This window comes from Gymnodraco acuticeps, unplaced genomic scaffold (assembly GCF_902827175.1).
Source record: "Gymnodraco acuticeps unplaced genomic scaffold, fGymAcu1.1, whole genome shotgun sequence".
Classification (NCBI taxonomy): Eukaryota; Metazoa; Chordata; class Actinopteri; order Perciformes; family Bathydraconidae; genus Gymnodraco; species Gymnodraco acuticeps.
The window spans coordinates 1308087-1323368 of record NW_022990037.1 but is presented as its reverse complement, the minus strand read 5'-3'; the positions used below and the strand labels follow the sequence as shown (position 1 = coordinate 1323368).

The 15282-nt window shown below is 40.0% G+C and overlaps 1 protein-coding gene and 1 long non-coding RNA gene across 3 annotated transcripts; both read right to left on the bottom strand.

Moving 5' to 3' along the window:
* Positions 1-6218: 6218 nt before the first annotated feature.
* Positions 6219-13172, bottom strand: LOC117545401. Of its 2 annotated transcripts, XM_034215155.1 has the most exons (11): positions 13001-13172; positions 12092-12199; positions 11908-11994; positions 11573-11677; positions 11210-11344; positions 10735-10869; positions 10311-10405; positions 6985-7111; positions 6720-6832; positions 6554-6636; positions 6219-6381 (listed from the first exon to the last, which is right to left on the bottom strand). In XM_034215155.1, exons 1-10 carry the CDS (start codon positions 13142-13144, stop codon positions 6630-6632), a joined length of 1056 nt encoding a protein of 351 aa, XP_034071046.1. In that variant the 5' UTR covers positions 13145-13172; the 3' UTR covers positions 6219-6381; positions 6554-6629. The 2 variants fall into 2 exon arrangements, with proteins under 2 accessions (XP_034071046.1, XP_034071048.1); XM_034215157.1 differs by lacking the exon at positions 6720-6832.
* A 208-nt stretch (positions 13173-13380) lies between these two features.
* LOC117545381 lies at positions 13381-14028 on the bottom strand. Its single transcript, XR_004568825.1, has 3 exons — positions 13878-14028; positions 13496-13661; positions 13381-13409 (listed from the first exon to the last, which is right to left on the bottom strand). It is a non-coding gene; the product is annotated as an uncharacterized LOC117545381 (long non-coding RNA).
* Positions 14029-15282: the final 1254 nt, after the last annotated feature.

The window sequence follows — 15282 nt, the reverse complement described above, 5'->3', positions numbered from 1 at the left end:
TCCGTTAGCTTGGCTAGCTAGCACCAGATGCTAACCACAACGATCTCCAGTAGATAGGCCTACCCACCGGTGCGTGAGCTCTCTCTTTCGCTCGCGCACGCACACAAAATGGCTCGTGCCACACACACACAGAGCAGAGCTTGAATGAAACACAGAGACCCAGAAGTAAGCTACTTGTACTCACGAGGCTATGCTATTATGTGCAGAATTCCTCTCGCTTTCAGGTGGTTTTGATTGAGTGTCCACACGTGGACGTTTAAGGACTAAAAAACGATCAATTTTTCACTTTGCTGTTAGCAAATAAGTTGGCGCTCTAGCTAACAGGAAGTCACTCAAGTGTCACAAAGTCATTTAGCCTATGGGTAGGTCAAAAATCGAATCGGTGCTGGCCATTGGCCTAATCATATCACCTGTGTTGGCTTTATGTTTTTGGTCAAAAATGTGTTTGTTTCACATTTGCATTGAAGTAATCAATAATATTTCTAATTTAATTTAATAAAAATTATTATTATTATGTTCGGAAAAAAAAAAAACACATTTCTTTGGGGTGCTTTGGCAACCCTGGGGGGTGCTTCAGCACCCCCTAACTCCCCCCTGGCGCCGCCCCTGGGGCTAACCCATACAGTGGTGGGGCTCAAGTCAGTTTTTGCAATGTAATTACATACACGCTCCCCTTGACAGTGAAACGCCACACGTGAGGTTTAGATTATTTCCCTGTCTCAATCCAAATTGAACTGTATGAAATAAAAAGGCACATTTGTCTTGTAGTAAATAAAAAGGGCGACCTGGAGCCAATCCTGCAATTTCCCCACAGGTGAAAGAGTTGACATGCTGAAAACCCAACCCCTGCAGGGGGGTCTGGGGGGATTCTCCCCCAGGAGATCTTTTGAAATACTAACATAAAATACACATTCTGGTACTCTCTTGAGAAGAAAAATAAATAAATCTATTACTACACGACACCGATGGACTGTCCACTCCAAGTAGGGAATGAGTCCTTACCCCAAGTGAAGGAGTTCAAGTATCTCGGGGTCTTGTTCTCGAGTGAGGGAACAATGGAGCGTGAGATGGGCCGGAGAATCGGAGCAGCGGGAGCGGTACTGCAGTCGCTTTACCGCACCGTTGTGACGAAAAGGGAGCTGAGCCAGAAGGCAAAGCTCTCGGTCTTCCGGGCCATTTTCATTCCTACCCTCACCTATGGTCATGAAGGATGGGTCATGACCGAAAGAACGAGATCGCGGATACAAGCGGCCGAGATGGGTTTTCTCCGCAGGGTGGCTGGTGTCTCCCTTAGGGATAAGGTGAGAAGTTCGGTCATCAGGGAGGGACTCGGAGTTGAGCCGCTCCTCCTTCGCGTCGAAAGGAGCCAGTTGAGGTGGTTCGGGCACCTAGTTAGGATGCCACCTGGGCGCCTCCCTAGGGAGGTGTTCCAGGCACGTCCAGCTGGGAAGAGACCAAGGGGTAGACCTAGGACCAGGTGGAGGGATTATATCTCTTCGCTGGCCTGGGAGCGCCTTGGGATCCCCCAGTCAGAGCTGGTTGATGTCGCCAGGGAAAAGAAAGTTTGGGGCTCTCTGCTGGAACTGCTACCCCCCGCGACCCGACCACGGATAAGCGGGAGAAGATGGATGGATGGATGGATGGACTACACGACAAAAAATGAATGCCATTTTAGTTTTGTGTTACTTTGTTCCGAAAGCTGAACCTGCTGCTCCTCACAGAGAGAAGAGGGAAGAGGCTGTGTGAATTACTTTACATTGTGGATAAGGGTGGATAGCCCCCATTGTTCTGTGTGTCAAAATGAAAGACAGCCCACACACCTATCAATCATCAAACCGTGGGGTCTTATTTCATTACGTGTTGATTTCTATCAACACGTAATGTTGTATCGATGTATATAGAGATGTAGGCCTACTACAGCAAAAGTATTCTCCGTCGGGACTTCCTGCAACAACACCATGCCGTTATCTTGATTCTGATTGGCCAGAAGACATTATCAAAGATGTTCTATTGAGAAGACGATCACTACGTGACAACAGTTTTCAAAACCATTTCTAGTCTTCGGTATTCTTGTTTTTGGCGTGAGAATAGTTTGGGCAGCGTGAGAGCGTGAGATTGAGAGTGAAAGCGTGTGTCACACGCCAGATGCGTGAGAGTTGGCAACCCTGGTGACTGGCTGTACATGATGTGGCCTGCCGACATGGCCACTTTCATGCAGATCATACTAATGCCCTTGATTGGTCTCTGTGTGTCATTCAAGCTCGGGAGGGTGTGTGTGTGTGGCGCGAGCGAGCGAGAAAGAAAGCGCGCGCACCGGTTACGTGTAGTGTTGTTGTTACCATCTGGTGCTAGCTAGCTGCGCTAACGGATATAATGAGCTGTCAACAAGGTGGGGGGAGAGTCCTCTCCAGTCAGACTGAGAGACTGATACAGCTCAGGTGAGGTAAAGGTCTCTCTGAGTGTTTAGATAGTTAACTTAGTCTAAGTTCTCTGTGGGTCTCAAACGGTTTGGTCACCATTTATGTAAACACATATTTCCATTTGAAGGGGGAGTGATTAGTAAAATATGCATGAATAATAATTTAAAAAAAAGTTAACTAGAAAAAAGGTAAGATAAACTATAAAAACTTGTTGAGAGCTAAAACTAGTCTTTGCTGCTGCCTCAAAGAGGAGCAGGGGGGAGAGGAGGGAGACAGGAGAGGCTGGTTCAGGAGCACAGACACACTCACAACTATAAATGAACCAAAAATAAATAAATAAACAAGTTTCAATGTTTTTTCATATTGGATATGGGATGTTATTGGTTACGGCCATGTTTTTATGATTTAATGATTATTTAAATGTATACAGTTCTGTTTCATATGGGTGTAGTCTCTTTATTTTCCCCTCAAAATGCACCAGATTGATGCATTTAAGTCCAACATTTAAAAAAAATAAAAATCTTAGCGGGGGAGCATGCCCCCGGACCCCCCTATAGGATTTCAGGTCCACCTCCACTTAAAATATGTTCACATGGATAGGTTCCTAAATAGATTTGCACAGCAACGCTGTATATATTGACAAATAAATCCAGGAAAATGGCACAAAAGAAAACTGTTATGGCGCGTTTCCACTGCAGCGGGTAGCCCCGTTTAAGCGTCCTTAACCGTCCTCAAGCGGCCAGGCCGGTTTTTGGTGGCGTTTCCATATAGCCTAGTACCGGCCAGCGGGTACTTTTTCCCTCTTTTTCCGGCCTCATAAAATCGTGGTTCCCTCAGACCAGGGCCAGGGCTGAACTAGTGACGTCAACACTCTCGACTGCTGATTGGTCAGAGAGAATCGTCACAAGATTGCTCGCGAGTTCATCCCTAGCGTCGCATATATATCTAGAAGCAAGCTTGCAGCATTTTTATACACAGCATTTTGTAAACGGAGGAGCTACAAAAATGGCTACTTCTAAGAAAAGCACACCGTGGTCGACCGAGGAGGTGACGACGTTCCTTCATCTCATTGGGGATGATAAAATCCAGCGGGAGCTCGACGGAACAACGAGAAATGTGAACAAAAACAAAGCTGATCGCCCCGCCTACACTGCGTTGCTAGCCCATGTCCTAAACTGTAATGGAAATGCGCCACGGCCTGGGCCGGCCAGCGAGGCAGCCCGAGGCCAGAGCGAGGACGCTTAGGGACGCTTAAACGGGGCTACCCCGCTGCAGTGGAAACGCGCCATTAGTGGCCTGGCTGGGTGTATAATTCCCGGCCTGACTTATTGTCCCAGTCCGGCCCTGGAGTAGCGTGACAGCCTGCAGTCCATGTCCACACGGTAGAGGATAATCCAAATGGTCCTTTGCCCCAGTAGCCACGATCAGATCCACTTTGTTTCTGCCGCAGCTCCAGTAGCCACGATCAGATCCACATCCGACAATTCCAGTGATAGTAAGTTCCTACACGCTAGTAATCCTCACGACGTTGTCGGTACGTTTTTGACTTAATGTAGTGGCCAATTGTCTAAAGAAAATTAATGCTCAAAGGCCACTTAGTCTAGGAGGCGAGCTCGAGTATTGACTCGCGTATATTCAAAAAATCAGATACCTTGCTTGTTCCATTCAGGTGCTTTATTGAGAGGTTCAATAGATCAGCTGGCGGCCCACTGCCGACGTGCAACATTTGCACGGTATTTAAACAAATAAACAAACAAGATCCCTCGGTCATACGGATGTATGCGGTCAAAAACTTTTTTCAACTGCCTCTCTAGACTTCCTGCTGTGTCATGCTGGCAGCGTCATTTATACCTGAGCACGCCCCTACTATTGCTTTGTATAAATAATAACAAAACATAAACTAGAGCTGTCCATAAGCAAGATGACACGTTACAAAAACAATATAATAATAATTCATAGTTATTCAGCTCATTTAAGTTAAATTAAGGAATATTCAATTGGATCACAAAACCATAATTCATTACCATAAAATAATGTGCCTAAATCAAATGGCTCTTACGCATGGGTCTGGGACTGCGGTCAACTCAGCCGTCTCTCGCATTTGCTTGGTCAAATGAGCAGCGCTTCAGTTTTGAGTGCGTGATTAATAGCGTCTTTACAGTAATCGCCGAGAAGTGGCGCTGACAGTAGTACCGGTGCTTATGCTATATTTAATCAATCAATGATATTTGATGAGGGATAACATAATTTTTAGCCATAAGTTCTTAATAAAATTGGTACTGTTGGACTCAGTACATGTTAGACTACTACCACAAATACAATCAAGTACTTTTACTGTGTACTATTTGAGTAATACTCTGTCAAACTCCCCTCCAGAGTGCAATAATGCATGTTTTCTGCCCTCTTTGATGAGAGATACAATCATTTTTTGCAATAAGTTATTAGTGAGATTGGTACTGTTGGATTCAGTACTACGTGGACTAGTAGCACAAGTACAATCAAGCACTTTTACTGTGTACTTTTTGAGTAATACTTGTTTAAACTCCTGTCCTGAGTACACAAAATAATGTATTCTGCTATCTTTGATGAGAGATAAAATGATCTTTTGCAATAAGTTATTAGTGAGATTGGTACTGTTGGATTCAGTACTACTTGGAATAGTAGCACAAGTACAATCAAGTACTTTTACTGTTTACTTTTTGAGTAATCCCCTGTCAAACTCCCCTTCAGAGTACAATAATGCATGTTTTCTGCCATCTTTGATGAGAGATAAAATGATTTTGTGCAATAAGTTCTTCATGTAATTGGTACTGTTGGATTCAGTACTACTTGGACTACTACCAAAAGTACAATCAAGTACTGTGTACCTGTTGAGTAATCCTTTGTCAAACTCTGCCCCTGAGTACAATAATGCATGTTTTCTGCCATCTTTGATGAGAGATAAAATGATTGAACTCCCTTCCAGAATACAATAATGTATTCTTTTTTTACCACGTCAAATTCCTCGTACGTGTAAACCTACCTGGTAATAAACATGTTTCTGATTCTGATATATAATAAGCGTTAGAAAAATGTTCTTCACAATACTGACTATGTTGGACAGAGTATTTTAACAGGATATGGTAAACACATGATATGAACACTAGATCCACTAGATCAGTACTCCAGCAACAGCATTGTTACACTTTGGAAAGTCTTTAGAGACTGGCCTGGATAGCTGTTCACAACTTTCCTTCAGCACAGTGACACACCCTTGTCACTCTTGTTGGCCTCTTATGACGCTGCATGTCTTTTAATATATGTATAATATATTATTTCTCTGCCCCTAGTTCTTTCCTTGCAGATTCTTCAGTCTCATCAGCCTCATCAATCCATCAGTCCCAGTCAACGTCTTCAGCCTCCAGCACACTTTCCCTGTACAAGGCTCATTCCCCATGATCACAACACCTTATATTATCCTGTCTTTCACAAAATGTAAAGTCCTTCTACTGCACCTTTTGAAGACTCCAAAACAGGCATTTGTACTGTATGTGTTTGGAGAAATTATACAACAAATGGCCCAGATTTGTACTATAGAAAATCGAAATCTTGTAATGTAGGAAACAATTCACACTGGCTGCCATGTGATATAGGCTTTGTTTTGCAATATTTATTCAACGGTCACTTCTTAGTTAAACAAATCTCAAATATATATTCTAAATATATCAAATTGAGCATATAAATATAAACTATTTCACAGCAACCACATCCCCTGCTTTTTGGAAAAGTCTGGAGTCCCAGTCCCTAGCTGGTGCCTTTTTTGTTGTTAATATAGGACATACAGCAACCGCATGTTCATGCACAAACATTATTTGTCACACAGAGAGCAAACCCAGTCCCCAACTTGTGCCTCTTCAAGAGACTTTTGGTCCATATGCAGGCACTGTGTGTGGCACCACCGGAAACAGCTGTCACACTGAATCTGCAATAGAAGGAGTGGAGACAAATGAGAGTAAAGCCCTGCTTATAACAGCTTTGAGCAATGGTCAACTGCATCCCTCAAGTGTTTGTATTTAGTTTCTGCTTTCATTTAATGCTTTTCTACAAATCTAAATTGTGAAATATCTGAAGTCTCAATATTCATTAAACCTTACCCAGTCAGTGTGGGTGTGATGTGGCACTGAGCCGGGTGGTTTTATGCCGGCGCACATGGCACAGTTGACTTCTTTGTCAAACACTGATGAAAAAAAAATGCTAATGTTACATCTCAAGTACAACAATATCACAATTGAATTGATATTTTGAAAAAGTAGCATGCACCTGATGCTGTCAGTATTTCCATGGCCAACACTTTTCTTTAACATCTCCTTTTTTGTGGTCCCAAAGGCCATTGTTGGTGTTTTAGGAAAGACTTCCATGACCTCCTTTGCCATCTTAAAGTGATACACCATGTTATGTTCTTAAAATAACTATCCAACTACCCCAAATGTGTTTTTGTGAAAGGCAGTAAAACAGACTTAATCCTAAAAGCTGAATGAATGTTATATTAGCAAAAAGCATATATGAAAATAAATATTCCACTTACCATGCAGACAACTACCCCACAGCTATTGCCATCCTGCTGTACTGGGTGTTTCATTACTCCTCTCTTCCATTTTATGTCTACCCAGTCTGTCTTACTGCAGCAGGTCCTCCTCATTTTGAAGTAATCACTGCGTGAGATAAGATATATTATTAATGTACAATGCATACTGTATAAATACAATACTCGCATAATAACATAAATCCTTGTCACACTGTGTCTCAGCAGTCGAGTAACACAATTTGAAGTGATGTTAATGCATGTTTCCCAAATGTATATTTTAAGATGTAACATGCAGACACCTAGTCTGATGTCAAAATGAATTGACAATTGTTCACTCTAAGGTCTCAGTGCTGCGTTTGACACTGTTGACCATAACATATTACTAGACCGACTGGAAAACTGGGTGGGACTTTCGGAAACAGTTCTAAATTGGTTTGAATCCTACTTAAAGGACAGAAACAACTTTGTTTCTATAGGTAAATACACATCTGAGTTGACAAATATGACATGTGGGGTTCCTCAAGGCTCCATCTTGGGGCCGCTTCTCTTTAACATCTACATGCTTCCACTGGCTCAGATAATGAAAAACAACAAAATAAGTTACCATAGCCAGGGCTGCACATAACTGGTGCGCAGGTGCGCATGCGCACCTCCGCCAAAAAAAGAGCACCGGGTCATTTGAAACAAAGCGCATTTGCGTACCAACATTGAGAGAGGGAGAGAGAGAAGGGAGAAGAGAAAAGAGAAAATAGAGGAGAGAGGAGAGATGAGAGAGAGAGAAGAGAGAGAGAGAGAAAGATATTTGCGAGTTGCATACATGTATGAACCATGATATGAACTCAGGGTCGGCTCGTAGCACTGGCTAGATGTTCGCCTAGGGCGCCAGATCTGTGGAGGCGCTGCGCTGGCAGTTCTGGGAGGGAAAAATCATTTTGACCGTTGGGGCTCATCCTAATTTTCGGCCTTGATGTAGCAATATTCATAATTAAGTAAATGTAACACCCTTTTCACCCCGGTTACACGTTTCATTTGCCCTGTACAATGGGCGCTGTAAGTGATGAAAATGGGGGATGTTGGCTTATCTGGCGCCCGCAGCTCACAGCCAAAATGCGAGTGAGCGAGGGAGGGTGCACCGGTACCAGCGCTGTTGTTATTAGAATCTGGTGCTGTGCTAGCTGCTCTAACGGATATAAGAAGAAGATGTTTCTACAATAATGTGGAGGGAGAGTCCTCTCCAGACTGATAACTACAGCTCAGTGAGGTAAAGGACTCTTGAGTGTTTAGATAGTTCACTTTAGTCTAAGTTCAAACGGTTTGGTCGCAATTTATGTAAACACATATTTCCAAGGCACTCCTTAATAATTATTGGGAAAAACAGGTTTTAAATAATTCCAATGTATACTATAGGACAGTAACCAAAAATATCCTTTAAAACTGGAGAGATAAAAAAAAATGCATAAATAAATGTTAAGGTAAAATAAGATATGAATGAACAACACAAATAAAATAAGTTACATTCATTTGTTATTGGCTATGGTAGGTTATTGGTTATGTTCACATACTTATTTGATTACATCCACTTGTCTAAGATGACAACAGAGACTTTCGACCCAAAACCAGCTGTTGACTTGTGGATGCAAGCATCTAATCGCAGACTCAACCAGAGAGAAAGTAGTAGGCCGACATCATCAGCTACCATGTCTGACAGAGAGGAAGACAGTGAGGAGAACAGTCAGGAGGGTAGTGATGACAGCTTGTAGGATTACTGCTTGTGCTAATGTTGTCTTGTGTTCACCTCTGCATGTGTGTTCTGTGTTCACCTCTGCATGTGTGTTCAGTGCCGTGTGTCTGGCAAATAAAGTCAAGACCCCCTCAAAAGTTACGGTTTATTTCATTTTAAGGATGAGCACCAAGCAACATCTCCAGGTGCTCCTTTGAGAACCAGGGCAAAACAGTTATGTGCACCCCTGACCATAGCTATGCAGATGACACACAAATTTACGTAACAATTTCACCAGGAGACTATGCTCCAATTCAAACACTGAGTAAGTGCATTGAACAAATCAATGACTGGATGTGTCAGAACTTTCTCCAATTAAACAAAGATAAAACTGAGGTAATGGTTTTTGGAGCCAAGTCAGAACGTATAAAGGTTAGCGCTGAGCTTCAGTCTGCAATGTTCAAAACAACAGATAAAGCCAGAAATCTAGGTGTAGTCATGGACTCTGACCTGAGTTTCAACAGTCACATTAAAACAGTTACTAAATCAGCCTACTATCACCTAAATAATATATCTAGGATTAAAAGACTAATGTCACAGCAGGTTTCGGAAAAACTTGTCCATGCTTTTATCTTCAGTAGACTCGACTACTGCAATGGTGTCTTCACGGGTCTCACTAAAAAATCTATTAGGAAGCTGCAGCTGATTCAGAACGCTGCTGCTCGAGTCCTCACTAACTCTAAGAAAGTGGATCACATCACTCCTGTTCTGAAGTCTTTACACTGGCTTCCTGTGTGTCAAAGAATAGATTTCAAAATACTGCTGCTGGTTTATAAAGCACTGAATGGTTTAGGCCCAAAATACATTTCTGACCTCCTGCTAAATTATGAACCATCCAGATCTCTCAGGTCTTCAGGGACTGGTCAGCTTTCTGTCCCCAGAGTCAGAACTAAACATGGTAAAGCAGCGTTCAGTTATTATGCTCCAAATATCTGGAACAAACTCCCAGAAACCTGCAGGTCCGCTGTAACTCTGACTACTTTTAAATCCAGGCTGAAAACTTTTCTTTTTGTCGCTGCTTTTAATTGAACTATTCATATCTTAGACTGCACTGTAACTTTTATCCATGTACTTTTTATTTTAATGTTTAATTGAACTATTCATATCTTAGACTGCACTGAAACTTTTATCCATGTATTTTTTCTTTTAATGTTTATTTTATTAGCTTTTCTTTTTAATGACTGATTTTAAATGCCTTTTTCTTAATGTCTTTCATTTTTTGTAAAGCACTTTGAATTGCCTTGTGTTGAAAAGTGCTATATAAATAAACTTGCCTTGCCTTGCCTAAGGACAGGTTGTTTATTCAGTGGATTGGGTGTTTATGGTATAATCGGTATGGACCAAAGTCAAACATGCACACATTTTTCACACATTATATGTTCTGGTGTAGTAGTACATCAATTAAAAAAAAAAGGGCTGGTTGTGGCAATATAGCTGATCCATCTATTCCCACATAAATATAACAATAAATATAAACATTATATATGAGGGAATAGAATGAAATAAATATTTTTGAAAAATAGGTGAAATTGGATGCAGTTAGTACCTGCATTTGTTGGCAGCATTGTCTGACTCTGCCTGCTCTGCAGAGTTGCGTGCAGGATCTGCCAAATACACTGTGCTTTCTTCAGCATTGATGTACTGTGGACACAGAAAAAGAAATATATATATTTGAAATAAATACAACACCCCCAAAACGTAGCTGATCAAGAAATATACTATTATATGATATAGACACTACTAACCAGACATTTCCAGTGTACACCATCAACATGTACAAAGGACACAATGGCTCCATAGCTGTCAAAGTGTATCCGTAATACATACGAACAAAACAACTTCCATTTCCCATCAGGCTGTATTTGTTTTCTTTATACAGTAGAGTCAAATAGCTTGATAGAGTATGTTTATATTTAGACAAAGACATAATGAAAACCTTTGTAGTTATCCTCAATAGAAACACAAGTTACCTTTGACAAAGTGTGCTTCCTGACCTCTTCTCTTTTCCCAAAGAGGATCACACCAGCTGAGTAATGGTTGAGAATATAAATCCTCGTCCCCAGTTCACATTTATGTGCATGTATATGGAAAAGACACTCGATGATCTGGAGAGAATGTCGACAAGCAGACATTAATAAGAAATACAATTATATTAAATAATAATGTAGTTGACAGGTGTTAAGTTTCGTTGATAAAAACAGAAAATTATAACAGTGAATGACCACATTTGACTACTTCTTCTAGTGTACAATACAAGTTAAATATTCAACTGTGGATCCCTTTTAAGATTCACTTTTTAAAACAGTTTAATACATTTTAGGCTTTGGGTGCTAACAAGACTTCAGTGGTGTGCCATGAAGCTAGCGTTACATGAATATTGGATTAATGTGTAGTGAAGAGACTTGGTATGAGCACTGGTTCTGTCCTATGATATGGATGAAATACCTCGCCTGTAAGCCACTGGTGTGGTCTAAGGGTCCGCATGTCAGAGTGACGGATGGTAAAACTGTTGCCTCTTATTTGAGTGGGGACTACAGACACCACCACGTCAGTGTCCTTTTTTTTCCACAACGCGGTCAGCTGGGGGTCACAAAAAAAATACTATATAATTTGTATGTCCCAAAGCTAGATTGTTAACAGAGCATGAGATACACATTGTAAATTGAAAGGTATTATTTTATAACGTTCCTTTAGTATTCCTTAAACATTAAAATCTGCATTTTAACTTTTTAGTTAATCAATTATTTTACTATTTTTATCTGGTCCCTCTGATGAACTCCCTGATGATGTGTCCTTACAGTTTCTTACCTCTGATGAAGCATCCACTTTACCTCCCTGTGCATCATCCTCAGCATGCTCCGTCATGTCTGATGTGGATGAAGATTGACCTTGTCTTGCCTTGTCTTTTGGATCCTGTATAGAAGCCGAAACATCAACATTGCCTTTCACATTGTCCAATATGTGTTGTTAAGTGCATGTCATAGTTAATCACTTCATCACACAATTTGAATCTTCAGTTCTTCTATCATTACCTACAGTATACTAATAGAAAATGCAACATTAAGCTTTAGATTCCAAGCTGGTTTAGATGTATGTGTTTCAAATGCTTCCTGGCTTTGTTTAACCATGCTAAATGGGATTATCTGTGATGGAATATGTGCTTCCGTTTCACCTGGCGCTTGTTTTTGTAGTGGAGCTGGAGCTTTTGCTGTTTTTGTCTTCTGCATGAGCTGATAAAAAACAAAGTGTTAATAACACAAATATTATAACATTTATGTTATTTTCAACAAACAGGATAACAATGGTTTGCTCTCAAAAAATACATACATTCTTCTTGTGCTGTCTGAAAACAAAAGGCTTGTTTATGGGTGTCACATAAACTCCTCGCCTGTTCTGCTTTCTTTTTTTCCATCGCTCCATGTCCACACGATGGGTCTGCAGTTAATAAGGAATATTGACAGGGTAAATGCACTCATAAATTACCTTTCATTACATATTCTGCCATTTCACGTTATTCAATGTTGTTTTCTTTTCACAACAAACATTATCTTTGCCTGAAATAAATGTATTATTTCATTAATTATTATTCATCAAAATTATGAAACCAACTACATTCAGCATAGTTGCATCACAGTTTTGATTGGTGTATCAATATTATTGTGATATTATTAGCACACCTAATATAACTGTTAATAATGACCAAATTACCTGCAGAATAACTGTTGAGAAAATACTGAATGTACTCTTTGAATATCAGAGTAGCACATGATGACAAAGACCCTAAGTAGCTGTGTACATGACAGGATGTGTGAAGAAGAGAATCAGGACTGTTTGAGGCATATGATAGCTATGTGATTAACATGATGATTCAGCCTCTATGGAGATAGACATATGACAAGCATGATCATTTCTGTCGTGAGCCTTAGCTAATCTGAACTAAACATTGTATACTGCTTTGAACCGGTATTCCTCCATCTTGTGACGGTGTAAAAAGTCTGTCTACAAGTCTCTTATATATAAAGCTTGTGAAGGACACTGCTCTGTGAACTATTTGTACCAAATGCTCTGGACGTGATGAATACTTCCATTCTTGCAAGGATAATAAATACATGTATCCTGATTATTGAAACTCAAGCCAGTGGCGAGTGATATTTTCCTAACATAATCGATAGCAATGCTTAATGACTAGGGACAAATGTGATAACATAACAGCAATATATAAATAACAAACTGTACCTTCTTCCCCCTCCTCAGAGAGTCGCCATATTCCCTTAGCAGGGCGCTCAAGGTGACTTTGTATGTATGTACAAAATCGTCCAGCCTGGTCAGACGTCTCCGTTGAAAACGGATCTTTTTGAGGTCCCACTTGCTTTTTTCCATTATCCCTTGAGTTTTGTTGTCCTCTGTGTAATTCTGCGGTTGAACATATTAGTTACGGTACATCAAATTATATTGTTAACAATCACTTGGATTACATACTGTTTACATTGCAGTTTATAATATTGATTATAGAATAATGCATTGAAATTCAATATTACATCAAAGCTTTAGGTTTTTGTACCTGTGTGGGTTTTTTTTGCAGCATTTTTGTACTTCTGGGAACATTTCTGATAAATGGTCCCTGTTCCATGGCGTCCAAGGTCACCTAACCAAACAGTAAACATGCCTTATTATTTTATATTACATTACATTAACAAGCAGCTATAGAAAGACGTGCAAAATAAAACTTACCCAAGAGTAGGCCAGACCACAGACCAGCCAGGGGCAGAAAGTACTTAAGCAAGGAAGGGATGAAAGTCGGGCAGAAGTACATGTTGTCATCACCAGATTTCTCAATAACTGTTTGGGTTATTAAGTCCTCAAAATGCTGTTTGAAGGGCGTAGGTCCGATATCATTCTAGAAAAAACAATCCACAAATAACTTTAGTTGCATTGCATTGAGCTTGGGGTAATATAAAAATATGTAAACCATGTTAATATTTTTCATTGTTTCTGGTCACACTGCCTCTGTCCTCTTTTCTGTGCTGTGTTGTACTTGAAGTTAAACAAATCATTTGTAATGATATTTTTGAGCTATGAAACAACTTCCAACATTCACATAATTATTACATACCACACAGTCTTCCACAATGGTTGAATCGTCCAAGTTTGACTGCGCTGAATTTGTCAGTAGTCCTTGGAGATTTTCAAAATGTTTTCCAACATTTCTGTCACTGTGGGAGCTGGAGAATACCACCACAGCACTGGTGACAACTTCATCCAGCTCGGACATTGTGGTGGCATTTATTAGGCAAGGCAAGGCAAGGCAAGGCAAGGCAAGTTTATATAGCACTTTTCAACACAAGGCAATTCAAAGTGCTTTACAAAAAATGAAAGACATTAAGAAAATGGCATTTAAAATCAGTCATTAAAAAGAAAAGCTAATAAAATAAACATTAAAAGAAAAAATACATGGATAAAAGTTACAGTGCAGTTTAAGATGTGAATAGTTCAATTAAAAGCAGCGTAGTAGTTTTGGTAGTAGTCCAAGTAGTACTGAATCCAACAGTACCAATTACATTAAGAACTTATTGCACAAAATCATTTTATCTCTCATCAAAGATGGCAGAAAACATGCATTATTGTACTCAGGGGTGGAGTTTGACAAAGGATTACTCAAAAAGTGCACAGTAAAAGTACTTGATTGTACTTGTGCTTCTAGTCCAAGTAGTACTGAATCCAACAGTACCAATTTCATTAAGAACTTATTGCACAAAATCATTTTATCTCTCATCAAAGATGGCAGAAAACCTGCATTATTGTACTCAGGGGTGGAGTTTGACAAAGGATTACTCAAAAAGGTACACAGTAAAAGTACTTGATTGTAATTTTGGTAGTAGTCCAAGTAGTACTGAATCCAACAGTACCAATTACATTAAGAACGTATTGCACAAAATCATTTTATCTCTCATCAGAGATGGCAGAAAACATGCATTATTGTACTCAGGGGTGGAGTTTGACAAAGGATTACTCAAAAAGTACACAGTAAAAGTACTTGATTGTACTTGTGCTTCTAGTCCAAGTAGTACTGAGTTCAACAGTATCAATTTCACTAAGAACTTATTGCAAAAAATCCTTTTATCTCATCAAAGAGGGCAGAAAACATGCATTATTGTACTCAGGGGTGGAGTTTGACAAAGGATTACTCAAAAGGTACACAGTAATAGTACTTGATTGTACTTTTGGTAGTAGTCCAAGTAACACTGAATCCAACAGTTCCAATTACATTAAGAACTTATTGCACAAAATCATTTTATCTCTCATCAAAGATGGCAGAAAACATGCATTATTGTACTCAGGGGTGGAGTTTGACAAAGGATTACTCAAAAAGTACACAGTAAAAGTACTTGATTGTACTTTTGGTAGTAGTCCAAGTAACACTGAATCCAACAGTTCCAATTACATTAAGAACTTATTGCACAAAATCATTTTATCTCTCATCAAAGATGGCAGAAAACATGCATTATTGTACTCAGGGG

Excerpts from the sequence above, each read along its gene's own strand:
- LOC117545401 (XM_034215155.1), bottom strand. The coding sequence starts at position 13,144 with ATGGAAAAAAGCAAGTGGGACCTCAAAAAGATCCGTTTTCAACGGAGA. Across the intron at positions 12,200-13,000 it reads CTCTGAGGAGGGGGAAGAAG|ACCCATCGTGTGGACATGGA; the intron begins GTACAGTTTGTT and ends TATTAACTGCAG. Across the intron at positions 6,833-6,984 it reads GTGGGGTAGTTGTCTGCATG|ATGGCAAAGGAGGTCATGGA; the intron begins GTAAGTGGAATA and ends TATCACTTTAAG.